The following is a 22,431-nucleotide window of genomic DNA, read 5'->3' on the forward strand; positions in this document are numbered from 1 at the left end:
AGATTTTCTCTGCAACCCTGTGAGTTGTTTACTCTGCTGATTATTTATTTTGCTGTGCAGAAGTTTTTTCATTTAATTAAGTCCCATCTATTTATCTTTATTTTTGTTGCATTTTCTTTTGGGTTCTTGCTCATGAAATCTTTGCCTAAGCCAACGCCTAGAAGAATTTTTCGGGTATTATCTTCTAGAATTTTTATGGTTTGAGGTTAGATTTAAGTCTTTGATTCATCGTGAGTTGATTTTTGTATGAGGTGAGAGATGAGGATCCAATTTCGTTCTTCTGCATGTGGCTTACCAGTTATCCCAGCACCATTTGTTGAATAGGGTGTCTTTTCCCCAGTTTATGTTTTTGTTTGCTTTGTCGAGGATCAGTTGGCTGTAAATATTTGGGTTTATTTCTGGATTCTCTGTTGTGTTCCGTTGGTCTATATACCTGTTTTTATACCAGTACTATGCTGTTTTGGTGACTATAGCTGTATAGTATAGTATGAAGCCGGGTAATATGATGCCCCCAGATGTTTTTCTTTTTGATTAATCTTGCTTTGCTATGTGGGCTCTTTTTTGTTTCCATATGAATTTTAGGATTGTTTCTCCTAGTTCGGTGAAGAATGATGATGGTATTTTGATGGGAATTGCATTGAATTTGTAGATTGCTTTTGGCAGTAAGGTCATTTTCACAATACTGATTTTACGCATCCATGGCATGGGATGTGTTTTCATTTGTTTGTGTCATCTATGATTTCTTTTAGCAGTATCTTGTAGTTTTCCTTGTAGAGGTCTTTCACGTCAGTGGTTAGGTATATGCCTAAGTATTTAATTATTTTTTTGGAGCTATTGTAAAAGGGGTTAAGTTCTTGATTTGATTCTCAGCTTGGTCGCTGTTGGTGTGTAGCAGTGCCACTGATTTGTGTTCATTGATTTTGTATCCAGAAACTTTACTGAACTCATTTATCAGATCTAGGAGCTTTTGGGATGAGTCTTTAGGGTTTTCTAGGTATATGATTATATATCATCAGCAAACAGCAGCAGTTTGACTTCCTCTTTACTGATTTGGATGTCCTTTCTTTCTTTTCTCTTGTCTGATTGCTCTGGCTAGGACTTCCGAAACTATGTTGAATAAAAGTGAAAGTCAGGGCCGGGAACAGTGGCTCATGCCTGCAATCCCAGCACTTTGGGAGGCCAAGGGTGGGCAGATCACAAGGTCAGGAGATTGAGACCATCCTGGCTAACACGGTGAAACCCCGTCTCTACTAAAAATACAAAAAAATTTAGCCGGATGTGGTGTTGCACACCTGTAGTCCCAGCTACTTGGGAGGCTGAGGCAGGAGAATTGCTTGAACCCAGGAGGCAGAGGTTGCAGTGAGCCAAGATGGCGCCACTGCACTCCAGCCTGGGCTACAGACCCGAGAGTCCCTCTTTTTTTTTTTTTTTTTTTTTTGGAGACGGAGTATTGCTCTGTAGCCCAGGCTGGAGTGCAGTGGCCGGATCTCAGCTCACTGCAAGCTCCGCCTCCCGGGTTTACGCCATTCTCCTGCCTCAGCCTCCCGAGTAGCTGGGACTACAGGCGCCCGCCACCTCGCCCGGCTAGTTTTTTTGTATTTTTTAGTAGAGACGGGGTTTCACCGTGTTAGCCAGGATGGTCTCGATCTGCTGACCTCGTGATCCGCCCGACTCGGCCTCCCAAAGTGCTGGGATTACAGGCTTGAGCCACCGCGCCCGGCCGAGAGTCCCTCTTAAAAAAAAGTGAAAGTGGGGCCGGGCGTGGTGGCATCCCAGCACTTTGGGAGACCAAGGCGGGCGGATCACGAGGTCAAGAAATACAAAAATTCATGCCCAGCTGAGGATTTTTACATCTGCGTTCATCAGGGATATTGGTCTGTAGTTTTCTTTCCTTTTTTTTTTTGGTTATATCCTCTCTGGTTTCGGGTATTAGGGTGATACTGACTTCATAGAATGATTTAGAGAGGATTCCCTCTTTATCTTTTGTAATAGTTTCAGTAGGATTGGTACCAATTCTTTTTTTTTTTTTTTTTTTTTTCTTGAAATGGAGTCTCGCTCTGTCGCCCAGGCTGGAGTGCAGTGGCGTGATCTCAGCTCACCGCAAGCTCCGCCTCCGGGTTCACGCCATTCTCCTGCCTCAGCCTCCCGAGTAGCTGGGACTACAGGTGCCCGCCACCTCGCCTGGCTTTTTTTTTTTTTTTTTTTTTTTTAAAGTAGAGATGGGGTTTCACCGTGTTAGCCAGGATGGTCTCCTGACCTTGCCATCGCCCTCCTTGGCCTCCCAAAGTGCTGGGATTACAGGCATGAGCCACCGCTCCTGGCACAAACCAATTCTTTGAATGTCTGGTAGAATTCGGCTGTAAATCCACCTGGTCCTGGACTTTTTTTTGTTGGCAATTTTTTTTTTTTAATTACCATTTCAGTCTCACTGCTTGTCATTGGTCTGTTCAGAGTTTCTATTTCTTCCTGGTTTACTCTGGGAGGGTCACATATTTCCAGGAATGCATCTGTCTCCTCTAGGTTTTCTGGTTGGTGCGCATAAAGGTGTTCATAGTTGCTTTGAATGATCTTTTGTGTTTCTGTGGTATTGGTTGTAATATCTCCCGTTTCATTTCTAATTGAGCTTACTTTATTTCTAAGTGAGCTTATTTGGATTTTCTGTCTTAGATTTTCCTGTTTTATTTGAATGAGTTATGTTCGAGATCTTTATCCTGGAGGTTGCAATTTTTTTTTTTTTTTTTTGGGTGAAAAATCAGACCTTAGGCCGGGAACGGTGGCTCACACCTGTAATCCCAGCCCTTTAGGACGCTGAGGCAGGCGGATCACCAGAGGTCAGGAGTTTGAGACCAGCCTGGCCAACATGGTGAAACCCCGTCTCTACTAAAAATACAAAAATTGCCGGGCGCGGTGGCTCACGCCTGTAATCCCAGCACTTTGGGAGGCCGAGGCGGGCGGATCACAAGGTCAGGAGATCGAGACCACGGTGAAACCCCGTCTCTACTAAAAATACAAAAAATTAGCCGGGCGCGGTTGTGGGCGCCTGTAGTCCCAGCTACTCGGGAGGCTGAGGCAGGAGAATGGCGTGAACCCGGGAGGCGGAGCTTGCAGTGAGCCGAGATCGCGCCACTGCACTCTAGCCTGGGCGACAGAGCGAGACTCCGTCTCAAAAAAAAAATAAAAAAAATAAAAAATAAAAATACAAAAATTAGCTGGGCCTGGTGGCAGGTGCCTGCAATCCCAGCTTCTTGAAAGGCTGAGGCAGGAGAATCGCTTGAACCCAGGAGGTGGAGGTTGCAGTAAGCTGAGACCACGCCATTGCACTCTAGCCTGGGCAACAAGAGTGAAACTCCGTCTCAAAAAAAAAAAAAAAAAAAAATTCAGACCTTGGTGATGACGTTGAGCAGTAGGATAGAAATAACTCCCACATGCTTAGTGTTCCAATAATGGAACACTAGGCATAAATGGGTTAATGCCTGGTAACATCAAGTTAATACACATTGGAGTGAAAATGAGGCTTGATTCTCATCTGGCTGTATTTCTCATAGCCAGCAGACTCCCCTCAAAGGGCCATCATCTTGCAGAATGGAAGTTTCCGTAGTTCTTGGCTATAGTGGTAAGTGGGTGTTTTTGTGTCATCTGCATCAGAATCAATGATGGTTTTTCACACTGCTTTTGCCGTTTGCTTCGTATTTCCATGCCTTACCTATTCTTTGTTTGCAGTTGCCAACCATTTCTTTTTTTCTTTTTTTCTTTTTTGAGACGGAGTTTTGCTCTTGTTGCCTAGGCTGGAGCGCAATGGCGCAATCTTGGCTCACCGCAACCTCCGCCTCCCGGGTTCAAGCAGTTCTGCCTCAGCCTCCCAAGCAGCTGGGATTACAGGCACCTGCCACCGCGCCCAGCTAAATTTTGAATTTTTAGTAGAGATAGGGTTTCTCCATGTTGGTCAGGCTGGTCCTGAACTCTCGACCTCAGGTGATCCACCTACCTTGTCCTCCCAAAGTGCTGGGATTACAGGCATGAGCCACTGGCCACCTTGCAGTTACCATTTCTACCATGTGGCTAACTTGCCTGAGATTTGTAACAGTTCACTTTACTGATGACATCAAATCCAAGCTAAGTCTAGTAAGTTACCCTATCAGTGCGTCTTCAAAATCTATCATCATTTCTCCTGATGAGATTCTCCCATTCAGATATCGAACTAGCTGAGCTGAGACCATTGTTTTCACACACTTGTTTATCTGTTTGTCTTGCTCTTTTCTCAAGTGCCTTCCCACATATTTCTACTTGCCAATGCCATTGCCCCAGTATTTTACTTCTTACATTTACAAAAACTGTAAAACTGCAGGAGCTTTGAAAAACATCAGTATTTGTCCCAGCGTTACTAAGCAAAAGGGGCTTGCTGTCCGATGTGCCAGAAGCCTATACTGTGACACTGGGTTTTTCAGAAAGTTTTCTCAAAACCCAGTGAAGGGAGTCTCCTAGCTGTGAGAGATGTAGCCAGATGAGAATCAAGCCACTGGGTTCTTGAGTATTTTCTCAAAAATTTGAGTATTTTCTCAAAAACCCAGTGCGTGGAATTGGCTTTCTGGTTATTGCAAGTCGACTCACAAGGAGACAGGTTCAGCTCAAATCTGTCTGTCTGTGCTGGCTTTAAGGCAGTACCTTTATTAGAAGAGCTTTAGGGAGTGGCTTCTGGGAGTAGCAGGTGATTGACATGAGGAAAGGGGTGGTCTGGAAAGTCTTCGGACCTGTGCAGTTATCTCTTCATGCCTCCTCGTGGGTCCCATGTGCAAGTTTGGGGGAAGTTAGTATGAAGCATGTGGCCGAAATTTAAACTTGTTCTACACAAACTCCAATCAGCTATATTGATTCCAGCCAATTTTAGCCCGTTGTGTTATGTGTCTTACAAGTGGAGGGCGTGTCAGTGAGTTGTTTCTTTTCTTGTCTGAGATCCTGCAAACTCGAGAATTTCTGTTAATCATTGGTGTCTTTAACTCTCAGGGGCATGGTTTCACCAGTCCGGAAGGATCCCTGTGCCTTGTCATCCTCATTTTTTGTAATGTGAGTTTGTATCTTTTGTAGGGTGGTGGAGTGTTCAGGATCTGTGTATGTGGGGTTGAATTGTTATGTGGCCAGGTGCAGTGGCTCATGCCTGTAATCCCAGCACTTTGGGAGGCTGAGGTGGGCAGATCACCTGAGGTCAGGAGTTTGAGACTAGTCTGGCTAACATGGTGAAACCTCATCTCTACCAAAAATACAAAAATTAGCTGGGCGTGGTCGCATGAGCCTGTTGTCCCAGCTACTTGGGAGGCTGAGGCAGGAGAATTGCTTGAACCCCGGAGGCAGAGGTTGCAGTGAGCCGAGATCGTGCCATTGCACTCCAGCCTGGGCTACAGAGCGAGACTCTGTCTCAAAAAAAAGTTTCGTTTGTGTGTTTTCCAGATCCTCAGTGAGTTCCTTGTAGGAATGGACCATGTTTGTGTACCTCTTCTCCCTCTCTTCCCTTACACCAGTAGTTCTCTTAGGCCTGGTCCCTGACCAGCAGTATCAGCGTCCCCTCAGAACTTGTGACAGTGAAGATTCTGGGTCCCTGCACTTGAACACTGAGTCAGGACCTGTGAGAGGAGAGCGGGCCCAGCAATCTATGGTATAACTGCCGTGCTAGGTAATTCTGATGGGCTAGTTTGAGAACCACTGCCTTATAGGATCTAATATAGGTTTACCTCACAGCAAACACTCAGCTCACTCACTAATTTGTAGACTCTACTAATCACTGCTGATTTGTTTCTATCTCATAGCTGCCATTTACTGAATAGTTACACTGGGCTAGGCACTGAACTAGGTGCTGTGACATGCATTGTCCCTTATGATCTCACAGATACTTTGCAGAAGAGGGAGTGGTGCGTCCCACTTTATATAGAGATGAGAGAGGGGAGTCTTTGAGGGATGTAGTAACTTGTCAAGGCTACACAGCTGGTAAGTGGCAGCAGGAGATTTCAGCAAGGCCTGTCAGACTCCAAAGCCTATGTTCTTTCTAGTACCCCACGCTGCTTTTCACGTAAACTCTCGCTCCCAGAAAATTCATGTGTCTGTGTGGCTGTCATGTGGTTTTATAATAAATGGTTGTAATACCTATATTTCTATATTTTTCTCATCGTATACTTAAACCACCCACTAACCAGCAACCTTTCAGTTTTTTTAAAAAAGACTTTTCCATTTAATAATATTCATTTATTTACAGTGTGTCAGAATTAGGAGGTATTATGAAAGAGGCCTTTGAAAACATATTCTACCCTCTGTATTTTCACAGGTAGAGCCATCATATGTGCTACTTTATCTTTGTCTCAGAAATTAAACTTTCATTGAGGTGTAAATTGGCATACTACACAGTTCTGACCTCTACATTTCTTTTTTTTTTTCCCTAAAAAAAAAAAAAAGAAAAAAAAAAAAAGGGAAATGAGGTCTCACTGTGTTGCCCAGGCTGGTCTCGAACTCCAGGCTCCAAGTACTCCTCCCATCTCAGCCTCCCAGAGTGCTAAGATTACAAATGTGAGCCACCACGCCTGGCCTGAATTTATAACTTAAAAACATTATGCTACATCAAGTTCAGTAAAATCTTAACTGATTGGAAAGAGTAATTTTACTGGTTTAACTTTGCCCTTCCTCACCCCCTCATTTTCAAATCCCTCCCCTCATATTTGTACATACATTTTCCAACAGGTGGCTAAATATTAACTTTTATTTTTAAAATGCCTTGTAAGGAATCAAATACTTATTTCCATGCTAACTCACTGTAGTTCTTGGTTTGAATGCATTTAAAAAATGTAAATTGATACTATTGATAACGATAACAGTTACGTTGGTACGGTGGCTCACGCCTGTAATCCCAGCACTTTATGAGGCTGAGGCAGGCGGATCACTTGAGGTCAGGAATTCAAGACCAGCCTGACCAACATGGTGAAACCCTGTCTCTACTAAAAATGCAAAAATTAGCTGGGCGTGGTGGTAGGTGCCTGTAATCCCAGCTAGTTGGGAGGCTGAGGCAGGAGAATCACTTGAACCTAGGAGGCGGAGGTTTCAGTCAGCTGAGATTGCACCACTGCACTCCAGCCTGGGCAACAGAGCAAGACTCTGTCTCAAAAACAAAGCAACAACAATAATAATAATAGTAACAGCCAGTATTTACATAGCAGTTACTTTGTTCCAGGTATGATTCTGATCACTTTACATATTTTAACTCCTTTAATCCTTGAACACTGCCTATAGCAGGGTCACTATTTTATTATCCCCATTTTCCCATTTTGTGGAAGTATTGGTACATAAAAGCAAATAGCTTGTTCAGGCTTACAGGACAGAATCTGAAGGCATCCTGGCTCCAGAGTCTCTGCTCTTAACCACTCTTTAGAGTGCCTTGCACGTTTTCAACCAGACCTTTCTCTATATAACATATCACTTTACACTTTTAAAATAGTGTACTATTTATTGCAACTCCTGGGTTCAAGGGATCCTCCCGACTTAGCCTCCGGAGTAGCTTGGATTACTGCTTGGGGTCAAGAATTTTGTAAGAATTTTGTGAGAGCGGGGCAAGTACTCAGGCTTGCTGTGGGCAACAAGAAAAGTGGGGACGTTGCGTTATTTTGGATCTCTTCATATTTAAAAATAAATCTAGTTGTAGTACACTACACGGAGGAGAGATCAGATCTTTCTGTGTCACTTGAGAGATTCCCTTTTGGTTTGTAGCCACAGCTGCTGTCTGTGAGACCTGCTGGTATTTGGAGCTTTACCCTTTGTCATAACCATGTGTACTAGCAAGCTGAGGGGCTGGCCTGCATTTCTTAGCTTTCCATATCTATGTACCCTAGTTTAAAAGTGCTGCCTGTTTCTGTCATCCTTGTCTTTGCATACAGAATTTTGCATACATCTTTGCTGACCAGAGTTTTATTGATGAGTATTTGACTGCACGGCAAAGGGATGATTTTCCTGAAGGTGGCCAAAAGATTTGGAAAGAGCTGTGGATGTGGGCTTTGGCATTAGTTCATCAGTACACATTCAGCTTGAGAACTTTGAATTATCAAGAGGCAAACAGCTCATGTCTTCCTGTACAGCTGCTGTCTCCTGAAGAAGGCTGGCAGCATTCAGAACGTAACTTACGAACTGTAACCAAAGGAGTGTCATTTGGTTTATCCTAAATTTAATGAGTTTGGGAAAGTCTTCTGTAGTTCATCGCAGTGTGTTATAAATAATAGAATAGTTTCAGGTTCTGTCTGGTAGTTACTGTCTGATGTGGAAGCAAGAAGACCACAGGTGAGAGGAGAAGACGACTGAGAAATGAGGGCTTTGGGTTAGGTTACCTTAGTGCTTTTCCTAGTTTCCTGGGCATGGTGCACTTACAGTGAATGAGACCAGAGCTCCGAGTTGAGCTGCTGTGTTAATTGGTTGTATGATTTTAGGCAGTTTACTTCTTTGGTCTGAGTTGCAGCATCTTGAGAGCAAGTGTGACTTTTTTTTTTTTTTTTTTAAATGACCATTCACCTTAGGTGACTTTTTAAAGTGCCACTCCAGCTTTGTCTATTCTCTGATCCCCTGATGTAAGACTTAGATTACCTACATTCATGTAAGATTTTTGTATATTATAATTATATTACAGAATTGTTCACACTGGGAAATGAGTTGCTTCTGTAGTCTACTTCTTTGGTAATAGCTTTATATTTAACTTTTAGCTAGTAGTTGCAAAATTTTAATTCCGTATATTACATCATATGAGATTGCAGTGCATTATACAAGATCATGAGTGGTAAACTTAGCATAGAGCATAGTCTAGCACATGTGGAATTGTTGACAAGTGTTAACTTTTGGATTATGGTTGATTTTAGCCTTCAGTGTGGAACTTCCTATTCAGTTGTAAGTGGGTTGGCCTGCTAACCTACATTTTAAATACAGCACTGTCCCGACCGAGATGGCGAGTACACCTCCTTTCCCTTTCAGCGTAATATGTTTATTTCAGGTCTCAATATTTTAACTTCTAAATGCTAAAAATATTACTGAATACTTGAAAACAAATTTCACTGTGTAACCCTTTTAGCTGTTTCCTTCTGGATTAAGGGTAGTGTAGGATTCAGTTTTCCTAGAATCTTTAGAAGACTGTAAAATTGGTGATAAATTCTCAGTTCAGTTCCTATGAAAAAGATGTGGATTCATATTATAAATATACATTAGAGAAAAAATAGGGAGCTAAACTTGGAACAGATTGGATTTCCCAAAGAGGACTCTGGGGAAAGCTATCTTTATTTGCCACTGTAGCAAATTAAGAGCACACAGTGAGCTGTTCTAACGCTGAATGCTATTTGAAGAATAAAACGAAAGAACTAGCCATGGCTTCCTCCTCTGTTGCCTGAATGGTTGGCTTCTTTAAGTAATTTTCCTGGCCTTTCTTCTCTCATTGAGTGATGTCACTGATGCCACAGAAAGATGAGTAATAGACTCCTATGGTCTTAATTGGTGTGAAACTTTATGATTTGACTTGTTTGAAATATATTACCACCTGTTGATGATCTATCATTCCCATTCATGCATTTGCTCAGTGTTACAGTAAGCTTCCTTTTATTGTAAATTTTACTGTTTATCAAGTCACAGATTTTTCTGTGACCCTAATACCAGGCTATGACATGCTTTTAAACTACTAGAATAATTTTGAAATAGTTTTAGTAGTTTTTTTTGGTTATTTTTTTCTATTAAAAAATTATGTAAGCAATATATGATTATTGACAAAAAGGCAGAAAATATTATCTAAATATTACCCACTCTTTTAAAAGTAGGCACTTTTGATATTTTGGTGAATATCTTTTCAAACTGTTTTCTTTGCAAATATGTACATGTAAATAAATATATGGCCCAAACAGAATTAGACTTTTTAAAATTCCATATATATTATATATATATATATATTTTAATAGAGACATTTTACCATGTTGCCCAGGCTAGTTTCGAACTCCTGGACTCAAGTGATCCACCCTACCTTGGCCTCCCAAAGCGCTGGGATTACAGGCGTGAGCCACTGTGGCCGGCCTGTACTTTTAGTGTAGAAATTTAGCTATAGAAATTTTAGTTATAGAAATTTCCCAGTTTATACAGAAGTAGAGAAAATAGTATAAAGAACTTTCATATACCTGTCTCCCAGCTTCAACAGTTAATGACGTATGGTAAGTTTCATTTCATGTATTATCTTATTCCCATTGGATTATATTAAAGCAAATCCCAAACATCATGTCTTTTCTTCTGTATTTAAAGAAACTTTTTTTAATAGAAATTTTTATCTTTTTTGCTATGTCGGCCAGGCTGGTCTCAAACTCCTGCCTTCAATCAATCCTCCCAACTCGGCCTCCCAAAGTGGGAGGATTACAGGCACAAGCCACTGTCCCTGGCATCCTGTATTCTTTTTTTTAAGAGTTTGGGTCGGCCGGGCGCGGTGGCTCAAGCCTGTAATCCCAGCACTTTGGGAGGCCGAGACGGGTGGATCACGAGGTCAGGAGATCGAGACCATCCTGGCTAACACGGTGAAACCCCGTCTCTACTAAAAAAAATACAAAAAACTAGCCGGGCGAGGTGGCGGGCGCCTGTAGTCCCAGCTACTCGGGAGGCTGAGGCAGGAGAATGGCGTAAACGCGGGAGGCGGAGCTTGCAGTGAGCTGAGATCCAGCCACTGCACTCCAGCCTGGGCGACAGAGCGAGACTCCGTCTCAAAAAAAAAAAAAAAAGAGTTTGGGTCTTATGTTTTCCATGCTGGCCTTGAAAACATAGTGAAAGAAGTTTGTATTTGAACACAGGCTGTTCCTTGACAGATGTGTAAGTATTCTTTATGGTTGATTTCTTGACTTATGAAGGTCTTTTTCTTGTATTTAATCTAGTTAAAAAAAATCTAACTTTTTTTTTCTTTCATTTTAAAAATTTTTTTGTAGAGACAAGTTCTCACTATGTTGCCCAGGCTGGTCTTGAACTTCGGGACTCAATTTATCCTCCTGCTTTGACCCCCTAAAGTGCTGGGATTACAGGCATGAGCCGCCATGCCCGGCCCTTTAAAAAATAAACAGGCCGGGTGCAATGGCTCATGCCTGTAATCCCAGTACTTTGGGAGGCCGAAGTGGTCAGATCACTTGAGGTTAGGAGTTCAAGACCGGTCTGGGCAACATGGTGAAACCCTGTCTCTACTAAAAATATAAAAATTAGCAAAGTGTGGTGGTGCATACCTGTAATCCTGGCTACTTGGGAGGCTGAGGCAGGATAATCACTTGAGCCTGGGAGGTGAAGGTTGCAGGGAGCTGAGATGGCGCCACTGCACTCCAGCCTGGGCGACAGAGTGAGACTCCATCTGAAAGAAAAAGAAAAAAGAAAAAAAAAAAGAAAGTTATGGCCTAAACATATTTTTAGGTTATTTGAGGATATTAGACATATATGATGAATGACTAACAGCACAAATGCCAAGTGAGTAGTTGCAGTGATGAACGAATGCTGTTGAACTTCCGATGAAGGCGAGATCAAAGCTTTTCCTCACACTAGTATTTAGATCAGCTCTCTGTTACCCGAACTGATTTGAGGCTGTATTCTTCAGCTGATGCCTGGTTGGATCAGAGATTATTTGAATTACAGAAGCCAAGTCAAGCATTTTGGCCACTTGTTTTTGTAGCTGATCTTCATTAATGTTTAAGATAAATGTTCTCTCACTCTAACTCTTTTGCTTCCTATTTGAAACACAACAGTGCACTATGTCCAAAATGCTGTCGTTTGATGTAAAATTACTGGTACATGTGTCGTTTATTGAAATTTTATACATTACAGATTCAGTAGCTTATTCTAGCTGAAGTTGGGTGATTGAAAAGGGAGTAACAGCTAGATATGGTCAAAGGTCAAGTCGTAAGCATTGTGAATTTTGGGCAGATCACCACCTCTTCCTGGACCTCAGTTTCTCTGTAGGATGAAGAAATGGAAGTTTGTAGACCCTCTGCACAACTGGGGACTTAGGGCCTTTTTCACTTAGGATGGGAGCTCTTCTACCGATTATTGCTTATGTTACTCAGCAACTTGAATTGGAAATTTAAAATCACTTATGTGCTCTGCTGAATATAATGAGCCCGTGGATGGTCCAAAGGTTAGAACAACAACAGTATAGTAGTTAGGTAGCACATAGGAATCACTCTCTGCTCTGTAATGCTCTTTAATTTACCAGTGTTGTCTCAACACTTTCAGAAAGGCATAGAATTCTCCCTCCTATCACTGTTTAAAAATTTTTGTTCTAAGAATTTGAAATCATCTTTTGCAGAAATGAATGCATCTTGCCTTTTCGTTAGTGTGAGATACTGGTATTCCCTTTGGAATGGGAATGCGTATTCCTATGCATATTTAACAGAAGGGTTCAATAAAAATAGGTCATTTGAATATGTCAGCATTTTAATGTGATGAGATCTAGTGTTAGGATGTGTGCAAATTGAATTTAGCTTGATGTTTATTCATAGCTTTTCTTTAATGAAGAAATCAGTATTTCATTAGCCTAAGGAAGCTTCACAACAGCCATTTGTGGTGACTTGCCTCACGATAGGAGATCTAACCGTACGTGGAGTACAGCATCAGAGAATGAAGAGCTGGTAAAGATGTTGCAGTGTAGCCGTTTTTAAGTTCATCTTTAAGAAGCTACTGTGAAGGAAGAGAAGTAGATTTTAATAGCTGGCAGTTTCTAAATGATAGGCTGCCTTAGGAAAAAGTGACATGTGAGAACAACAAAAGCTTGTTATTTTAGCAGATGCTTGACTGAGGGTGCTAGGCCAGGGAAGATGCTGCCACAGAATGTCTGCCCTGTGCTTGTTCCTGCTTTCCGCTGGTGGCCACCCTCTCCCCACCCAATGCAGAGCTCCAAAGGAGGGGCTTTTGCTGGCCCCTGGGAGAAGCTGTCTGATGAGCAGCAAGCAATTCCAGAGATTGTCCTTGTGAAATTTTTACTTAACACACGTTACATACTTTGTAACTGTGTGTCTCTTTTCATTTTGGGATGACATGAAGGTGATGTTCCACACATCTTACATCTTGCTATTTGCTGACGTTTGACTCGTTGTCCTGCCTGCCTCCCCTCTGTCTAGTTCTCTGTGCCACCTCCCAAAGCCTTGCTGTGGCTAAACACAGCCCCTTGAACGTGGGTGGCCAGGGCTCATTCCAGGTCAGAGCCCATCAGAAGCGCACTAGAGACAACACACCAACGGTTGGTCTTTAGTGAAGGGGATTGGTTTGGAATGCCAAGCGAGTGTGGGCTGTACTAGTATGTTTGAGAATGAAGGGGAGGAATGGAAACTAAGAAAGAGAAGCTACTGTTTTGTTTCGGAAGATTATATTGGAAGGAAAACCTGCTGAAAGTGGGCTTCCACTGCTGGTGTCCTTCTCCAGGAAATTTAGGTCAGAAAGAAACATTTCTGTTTTCCTTATGTCTATTTCTTTGAAGGTATTAATGAATGATGAGAATTTTCAAAGCCTGTATGATAAGTAGCAAGTCCTTATGTATTCAGAAGGAAACTAATGTTTTCTGAGTGCCTTTTAAGTGCCAGGGATTCTCCTGGGACTTATATTATTTCACTTTAATAAAATAATGCTGTGAGGCAAATGATTGAAAAGAAGAAGTAGATCTGGAATCTGGGCCACGCTGAGAGAGGATGGAATATTTGAGTCCCACTTCAACAAGCCTAGGAACATGGAGTCACACAGTGATAGAACTGTAGAACTAGGTGCCACCTCACATATCTGCTGCAACACCCCAGCAGTAGAAGGCGGTGCAGTAGAAGGTGCATGGGCTGGAATTTTGATGGCCAGACTCTACCAGTAGGTTCCTCTGGGTGGCTGATTCTGTTTTCTTGTTTATAAAATGGGGGTGATAGTTGTACCTACTGCATAGGTTTGTAGCGAGGTTTCAAAAAACTGATGCATGGAGGTGCTTTGTAAAGTGTAGTGATGTACTAGTATTTACTGATGGAGACTATTTGCTTTCATGGATGGACACCCAAGAAGACATTTATTGTTAGCATTTTGGTCAGCAAAATAATTATCAAGATTGTGCCACTGCACTCCAGCCTGGGTGACAGAACGAGATTCCGTCTCAAAAAAAAAAAAAAAAAAAAAAAAAGATTGTATGTTTGCTTTTATATACATTTGGCTGTAGGTCTCTTGGTTTCTATCACTTTACTATTCTTTCCCTCCATTTTCAGAATTGTTTCCTTTCTGTGACAGATATTCAATGATAACCTTGTGTGTGCCAGGCCCTCTATTAGATGTTGGAGACAGGGAGGTGAATAACAGATAAATTCTTGTCCTTTTTGAAATGAAACACTTGAAACTGTACAGTTTGTTTTATCTGTGGGCATAGGTGACCCAGGCCTAACTGACTTCTTACGTTTCTGACATACATATATTTTAAACAAGTGTTAGGCTCTTTACATATTGTTAATGCCAACTGTTCAGATATTTTGGTTGTAACTATTGAATTGAAGAGATCAGGAGGAGCATGGATTGTGTGGGTGTTTCCATAAGATAAACCTGGTTTTGTTGCCCCTTCAAGGGCAGCGGTGGGACTGTGGAATTGGCATCTGTGTGGTACTCTGCAGCTGATTGTTACTTGAACATTAAACTGTTCACCTACACTGAAGTGTGGGCAGTTGAAGATGTTTGAAAATCACTGTGTGGTATTTTTGCCATTAGATCCACCCAGTTGTTTCCCATTATGTTGAAGAAAATTTTGGTTAAATAGTTGAACTTTGTTCAAAAGGTGAGTATCAGCTCTGAGTGGCCAAGGTCTCTCTTCATCTTCAGTGTCTCCCCCCGACCCCCCACCCAGGTTTCACCAGGATGACAAGCAGATGTGGTCCAGCCCCAGGCCCTGGAGTGTGGACTAATCAATCCCTAACAGGCACTAGCAGCTCCAAGCCTGACTAGGTTAAAAGTTCCACCAAGGGCCGGGCACGGTGGCTCACACCTGTAATCCCAGCACTTTGGGAGGCCGAGGCAGGCGGATCACGAGGTCAGGAGATTGAGACCATCCTGGCTAACACGGTGAAACCCCCTCTCTACTAAAAATACAAAAATTAGCCAGGTGTGGTGGCAGGTGCCTGTAGTCCCAGCTACTTGGGAGGCCGAGGCAGGAGAATGGCGTCAACCCTGGAGGCGGAACTTGCGGTGAGCCATGATGGCGCCACTGCACTCCAGCCTGGGCAACAAAGTGAGACTCCGTCTCAAAAAAAAAAAAAAAAAAGTTGCACCAAAAAAACCCGTGGAACAGTCTTTCCTATGTGGTTTATTTTGGATCTGAAGTTTTAAGATAGGCCCCTAGTTGTTCCACTTCTTTTCTAGTGGGTGATCCTTTGTGGCTGTTGGAAGTAATTTCTTGGTCACTTTTGGTCCCTGTTTTGGTTGTCTGAGATGTGGTCAAGAGGAATGGTAGCACTACAGTCGTTCTCTTCTGATTTTCAAAATGGCTTATGGCAACCTTTGATGCTGCTCAGACTGCTCCAGCTAGTTTAGATTAATTCATTCAGGCTGTCAGTGACTCAGCAGCCTCCTGGCTTCTTTCTTGTTTTTAAAAGGAGCTGGACTTTCACAATATATGGAATATAGTTAACATATTGCAGCTAATAAGTGTGGCACATAGTGCTAGGCATCAGTGAAGGGGACTGGAAGAATGTCACATAGGCTAGGGGGGCCCGGGGGACATGACATCTCTGCTTTTGTGAATATGAGGGTAGGGGATGTTTTCTGGGTGAAAGAAGGAATGACAGGAAAGGCAAGGTGTCAGAAGCACAGGCAGCAGCCAGGGTTCTTTGGGGTAATGTGTGTGGAGGGACGGGGGTGATAAGGCCACATTGGGCAGCCTGTGAGTGCTAAGCTGTAGGCCCTGCAGAGCTGTGGCAATGGTGGAGTCGGGGAGTGACCTAAGGCTTCCCGAAGATGCATCTGCAAAGTGTAGGCAGATTGCATGGGATTAGAAATGGGTGGAAGGAGACTGGCTCAGAGCTAGAGAGGCTGAGCTAGGCTGGGGAAACCCAGGCTGGATGAGGGCCCTGAAGCTGTCCTTTGGGCAGGGGTGCCAGGCTGGGGACCCAACAGAGCGCCAAGTATAAGGCTGGTTGGGGTGGGGCTTAAGGATGGGAGGAGTGGACTGAGGAGGTAGAGAGGTAGAGAGTGCTTTGGGTGTAGGCCAGGTGAGTTTCTGGTCTGCCTGCATTAGGCATTTGGTAGCTATTAGCTATGCCAGTAAAAGGATCTTTTACTTTTCTGGCAAGACTCTGCAAGACCAGTTCTCTCTTAGGTGATTCTCAGGTGGGGATGTGAAATTTAGGGAAAATAAAACTACCTTTATTACCTACACTGTCTCCACCTGATTCATTTAAAATTATATCTAAGATTATAATTTGACACACATTTTTCAAAAGAGCTCTGAGATATTTTTCATACCACCTCAGATGCTTCTGGGCACTCAAGAGTTTTATCAAGTAAAACTTTACGAGGCCCATGTGATGTGATGTGGCTGTTGCCCGTGATGCCACAGGCTTCCCAAAGCCCTACTGAGGCCCACTAAGTTGGTGGGAACCAGGCTGCAAGCTCTTTGCCTTTGGCGGAATAGCCCCTCGCAGGTTCAAGTCCTTCCTCCACATTTCTGTCCACTCAGCAGCATTCCCAAGGGAAGAGTGAGCAGGCAGGGCTGTGGTGAAGGCATGAACTGGAACTGGAGGGTTTCTTTTGCAGACCCTTTGTGGTACTGGACAGAAATTCCTCAAGGACCTATAGGCTCATTAGTGCCTTGCTGAACTAACCCAGCTGACTCTGAATTTCAGTAGTAGTATTCCAGAAAAATTAGTTAGGCATGGTGGCACACACCTGTGTCCCAGCTACTTGAGAGGCTGAGGCAGGAGGATCAATTGAGCCCAGGAGGTTGAGGCTGCAGTGAGCGGTATTTGCATCGCTGTACTCCAGTCTGGGCAACAGAGCAAGACCATGTTTACCAAAAAAAAAAAAAAAAAAAATTCCAGATATTTTAAGAATGAAAAGTCTAAGGAAGGCCAGGTGTGATGGCTCACGCCTGTAATCCCACCACTTTGGGAGGCCAAGGCAGGCAGATCACTTGATGTCAGTTCGAGACCAGCCTGGTTAACATGGTGAAACCCTGTCTCTACAAAAAATACAAAAATTAGCTGGGCGTGGTGGCACGTACCTGTAATCCCAGCTACTCGGGAGGCTGAGGCAGGAGAATCACTTGAACCCAGGAGGCAGAGGTCGCAGTGAACCGAGATCTCACCATTGCACCCTAGCGTAATAGAGTGAGACCTTGTCTCAATAATAATGATAGTAATGAAGAAAAAGAAAAAGTCGAAGGAAAAGAGAAGTATTACATTTAAAAATGTCTACTTACTGATCAAGGCTTTGATAACTAGTTGTTTCTTTAGCAGGAATTTTAAAACTGTCACTTAAAATTTTTCTATTAAGTTGAGAACTTAGTAAGTATGATGAGACTGTCAAATTATTTGTAATCAGTAACTCCTTATGCATACTCGTGAGCATAATGATAAAATTTAAACTTTCCATAGAAAAAAGAAACAGTTGTGGTTTAATATATGCTACAAATACTTAGCATCTGTGGCAGGCTGGATACTCAGCTGGGGCTGGAGACCAAATACCCGATTCTTAAAATGGATAAGAATGTTTAATAAATCGGTTCTTCTATAAATTCATATTTATCTGTCAGAATCTGAGTGGAAAAAAACTTATGTTGAAGAACTTAGTTAATTGGTAATAGTTAGGATGCAAACCATTTTTTGAAATCCCAAAGTCTGTAGAGTCTATCAGAAAGCTGAAAAAAACTAATTTTATGGAACTATACAGTGGTAACTGTTTAATAAAGTTCTCCTTAAAAGAGTTTTTGTTATTTGAATTGATTATAACAGACATAAAACAATTCTGAAGTCATGTAAGTGATTAAATATTAAATGTTGTGGAACGAATTAAGTACTTGAGAATTGTTGGGAAAATCCTTGCTGTGGGTGGTGGGACTTGAACTGACGGTCAAGATTCCTGGGGAGGCAGGCAGAGGAGACTGTCCCTACCAAGAGGGTGACTTAATGAAGCCAAGAAAGAGGGGATGTATGCTCAGGCCAGTGCTCATGAGTTGTGTGGAGGGCCAGTGAAGGGTGGAGAGGCAAGATTGTGTAGAGCTGATAAGAGCACAACCTCGTGACCCGGAACTTCCTTCCAGGTCCCTCATCAGTGTAATGTGGAAACATTAGTACCAGCTTTGAGGGGTGACTAGGACTGGATTGGATGATGAGTGTAAAGTTCCTGGTGCAGGCCTGGCACATAGAAAGTGTTGACTAGGCCAAACGCGGTGGCTCACGCTTGTAATCCCAGCACTTTGGGAGGCCAAGGCAGTTGGATCACCTGAGGTCAGGAGTTTGAGACCAGCCTGGCCAACATGGTGAAACCCCGTCTCTACTAAAAATACCAAACAACAACAACAACAAAACAAAAAATTAGCCAGGTGTGGTGGCAGGCTCCTTTAATCCCAGCTACTCAGGAGGCCACGGCAGGAGACACTTGAACCCGGAGGCAGAGGTTACAGTGAGTCGAGATCACACCATTGCACTCCAGCCTGGGCAACAAGAATGGAATTCTGTCTTTAAAAAAAAAAAAAAGAAAGTATTGACTAGACAGAAGGTGATATTGCTGTTGGGGAGGATGGGGGTGAACCCTGGAGGGCAGGGGTGCTACGTACTTTTTCCTACTTTGACTTGATAGAAATTAGGAGGCCACAGGCCAGGCCCAGTGGCTCACACCTGTAATCCCAGCACTTTGGGAGGCTGAGGCGGGCGGATCACTTGAGGTCAGGAGACCGAGACCAGCATGGGCAACATGGTGAAACCCTGTCTCTACTGAAAATACAAAAATTAGCTGGGCATGTTGGTGCATGCCTGTAATCCCAGCTGCTGAGGAGGTTGAGGCACAAGAATTGCTTGAACCCTGAAAGTGGAGGTTGCGGTGAGCTGAAGTCATGCCAATGCACTCCAGCCTTGGCAACACAGCAAGACTCTATCTCAAAAAAATAAAAAATAAAAAAAATAAAAAAATTAAAAGGAAAAAGACATTAGGAGACATTTTGATTAGAGATAAGATGTAGCTGGAATGAATGAATAATGGTAGCTACCCAAATACTTCTGTGTGCTCTGTGCTTTCTGTTGTCTGCAGGCCTCACCATTGCCGTGCAGGAGAGGGGCCTTTCATCTCCTAGGCTTAGTGAGAGGAAACTTGCACTTTGCCCAAGGCCGCTTGGCTACCAAGGGGGAAGGCAGGATTTGAACTTAGGCTTGCCTGGTCTGGGATCTTTCTCTCTCTACCAGACCGCCCCTGCCTGGGAAGCCATCTGCCAGGGGTTGATGACCCCATGGGAAGAGGAATAGCTGGCTCGGGTGGTTACTTCTGCTCCTAAAAAGGTGTGTGAGCTCAGAGTGCATGTTGGCCCCGACACCCCATCCCCCGCCTCCCAGAGGAGGAGGAAATACGATGGTCACATATCAATGGAAATTGAGTTAGAACTCAGCGATGAATGGAAAGAGGACCGGTGAGTGGGAGATGGATGTGCTTGGACATGAAGGCAGGCACTGGGAGACCTGGCCTTTCTCTATCTGAGGTGGGGCTCCAAAAAGCTCAGGCCCAAGAGTGGAGTCCATAGATTTTTCAGAAATACAATTTTTTTTTATGGGCACATAACCTAGCAGTCACTTCAGATTTCTTGGTAGTTCTTACTTGGTAAAGGTGACATATTGCCTGGCTGGACTTCTGCTGTTCCAGTTTGGTCAGTGCCGCTGGAGAGGGATTGGGGAGGGAGGAGTGACCTTAGGTGAGAGAGATTCTAAGTGTTCCTTGGGGCCAGCCAGGTCAACTTTTGTGTCTTCTGGACAGTGCCACTCACACTAGTGTTGACAGACCAACTTTAAAAAAATTTTAGTCTATGTGGATTGATACTTTTGTAAAAATAAAAAGAATTAATAGGAAAAGAAACTGAAAGAAACATGCAGAATACAAACTCTGACTTTTTATCATTAGATTCAACAGATGTAAAATTTGTCAGTTGCCATAAAAGTTTCTAAACTCTTATTCTCAATTTCTGTACTACAGGCAGTGCATTTGACTGCAGACTAATAAACTAGTCCTGAACTGGTACACTTCAAGAGCAGTGACCTAGGAAGAAAGTTTGTTAAGCAAATTAGTAGAATAAACAGGGTATTTTTAGAATATTTACCTGATTTTTTACTTTTTTTTTTTTGAGATGGAGTCTTGCTCTGTTACCCAGGCTGGAGTGCAGTGGTGTGATCTCGGCTCACTGCAACATCCGCCCCCCAGGGTCAAGCGATTCTCCTGTCTCAGCCTTCTGAGTAGCTGGGATTACAGGCGCCTGCCACCACACCTGGCTAATTTTTGTATTTTTAGTAGAGATGGGGTTTCATCATATTGGTCAGGCTGGTCTTGAACTCCTGACCTCAGGTGATCCTCCCTCCTCAACTTCCCAAAGTGCTGGGATTACAGGCATGAGCCACCATGCCTGGCCCATTTTACCTGATTTAAGAGTAAACATAATATCTTCTCATTTAAAATGCTTCCATCTTTTCAGTAAAATTCCATATTGGGAGGCAGGGATGTAAAAACATACCAATAACTGAAGCCAATGTAGTTGTGAGGGGGTCCCTGAGTCTAACCCTAAACTGGTGGCAGTACTTAGAAAAATAGGTGCTTTTACTTCCTCTGTTGTTTCTGAGAAACATTACCTATTCTTTAATTTATATTAGACTGTTTTCTTTGTTAATTTCTGTCTGGCCTTTGACTTGATCTGTGTATTTCAGTGCATAATTTTAGGTATATTCTTTTAGGGGAAAGTTCCCTAAGTGGTAGTTGTCGTTTTGTCTTGCTGTGTCATCTAGCCTGGAGTGCAGTGGTGCAATCCTAGTTAACTGTCACCTTGAACTCCTGGGCTCAAGCAGTCTTCCCACCTCAGCCTCCTGAATAACTAGGACCACAGGCGTGCACCGCCACACCTAGCTGATTTATTTTTCCTAAGCAAACTAAAAAAAAAAAAAATAAGTCTCAAGAGTTGAATATACTGATACCGTAATTATGTGTAACTTAATTGTTTGTATTTCAAATTGGATTTTTGTTCTCTAGCTGCCAGTTATATCTTATTTTATATTTGTTGGTTTTTTGTTTTTTTTTTTTGGTGGGTGTCTTCCTCGTTCTGAGATGGATGGCGTGTGGTGTTCTCTCAGGCCAGGTTTCTCTTTTCCTGCCATCCGAGCCTGCTCAGAAGCTGCCTTCCTCAGACGGCCTGTCCGTGGCCATCGTCCTGGGCCCCGCTGCTCACTCTCGCAGCACTCGGCAGAGCTGCCTTCAGCCCGCCTTGCTGCACAGCAGCGGCTCCCCTCCGCTGGCCCCTTTTCTCCTCGCTCCAAAGTCAGGACTCCCTTTTGTTTTGTATCGTGCTTTGTATTACACTTTTCAAGGCTCTTTCATGTATATATTCTCTTATTTCATCCTCCAGACAATCCCATGAGGTTGGTAGAACAGAGATTCTCATCTCCGTTTTAACTGAGGTGAGGCTGGGAGAGTGTCCGCATGGCATGCACCCTCATTCCTTTGCCCTGGGGCTCCCAGAGCTACTTGTTACCGCTCAGGTCCAGACTTCCACATGTGCAAGGTTTTGAGTTTGCTCAAAGACGCCTGTAATTTTGAGGTCCTCTTTCTATTCAGTATTTATATTTGTTATTGGAAAGTCAAACATTAGAATACTTGGTTCAATGTCACAGGCCTCTTTGGAAGAAAGAAATCTTCAGAACCTGAGGGGCGGTCAGTAGAGAACTAGAGCCGGGAGCCCCAGAGGGCCACACAGGGTGAACTGGGTGTCTTGAGGGCCGAGTTCTGCTTCAGGGTTAGTTGTCTCCACCGGAGATTTCCAGATAAGAGTGGGAGGGGGTGGGTTTCCCTTATTTCACCAGTAAAAGCCCAGCATATTGGGATGCCACAGGACATTTCTCATGAAGAAAAGAATCCTTCTTGAAAGTGGGGAGGGCACATTGAAAAATCACTGTTCACCCAAGTGAGAAATCATTTGCTCTTGACTCTCTCTCCCCATCCCCTTAATGGCCAAACAGATCTGGGTTCCAAATCCAGTCCTGCCACTTACTAGGTAGGTATGGTGACGTTGGTCAAGTTATTTAACTTCCCTAAACTTGTTTTCTCATCTGTAAAATGGGTAAGATATTGTCCACTCTGGAGCATTACTGTTAGGATTAAGGACAATGCATGTAAAGCTCTTTGCTTATGGCCTCAATAAGTGAATGTTCCCTGAAACCTAATCCAGAAGAGGGATTT

At 43.2% G+C, this 22,431-nt stretch overlaps 1 protein-coding gene across 26 annotated transcripts in view; it reads left to right on the forward strand.

Moving 5' to 3' along the window:
- WDR20 (WD repeat domain 20) overlaps window positions 1-22,431 on the forward strand; it is an 89,427-nt gene that overhangs the window by 36,742 nt on the left and 30,254 nt on the right. For 6 of the 26 annotated variants that reach the window (XR_010587852.1, XM_045397643.3, XM_065547509.2 and 3 more), the window contains exon 2: window positions 21,602-21,653. The exons of 18 other annotated variants lie outside the window; for them this stretch is intronic. Coding sequence is in view for 3 of the 8 variants with exons in the window: in XM_045397643.3 (XP_045253578.1) it covers window positions 21,602-21,653 (52 nt within the window). In the remaining 5 variants the exon portion in view is untranslated. Of the gene's footprint in view, window positions 1-21,601; window positions 21,654-22,211; window positions 22,247-22,431 lie in introns of all 26 variants that reach the window. 2 more of the 26 variants (XR_006699914.3, XM_073998253.1) reach the window with 1 other exon arrangement.

The sequence above is a fragment of the Macaca fascicularis genome, chromosome 7 (assembly GCF_037993035.2).
Source record: "Macaca fascicularis isolate 582-1 chromosome 7, T2T-MFA8v1.1".
In the NCBI taxonomy this organism is placed as follows: Eukaryota; Metazoa; Chordata; class Mammalia; order Primates; family Cercopithecidae; genus Macaca; species Macaca fascicularis.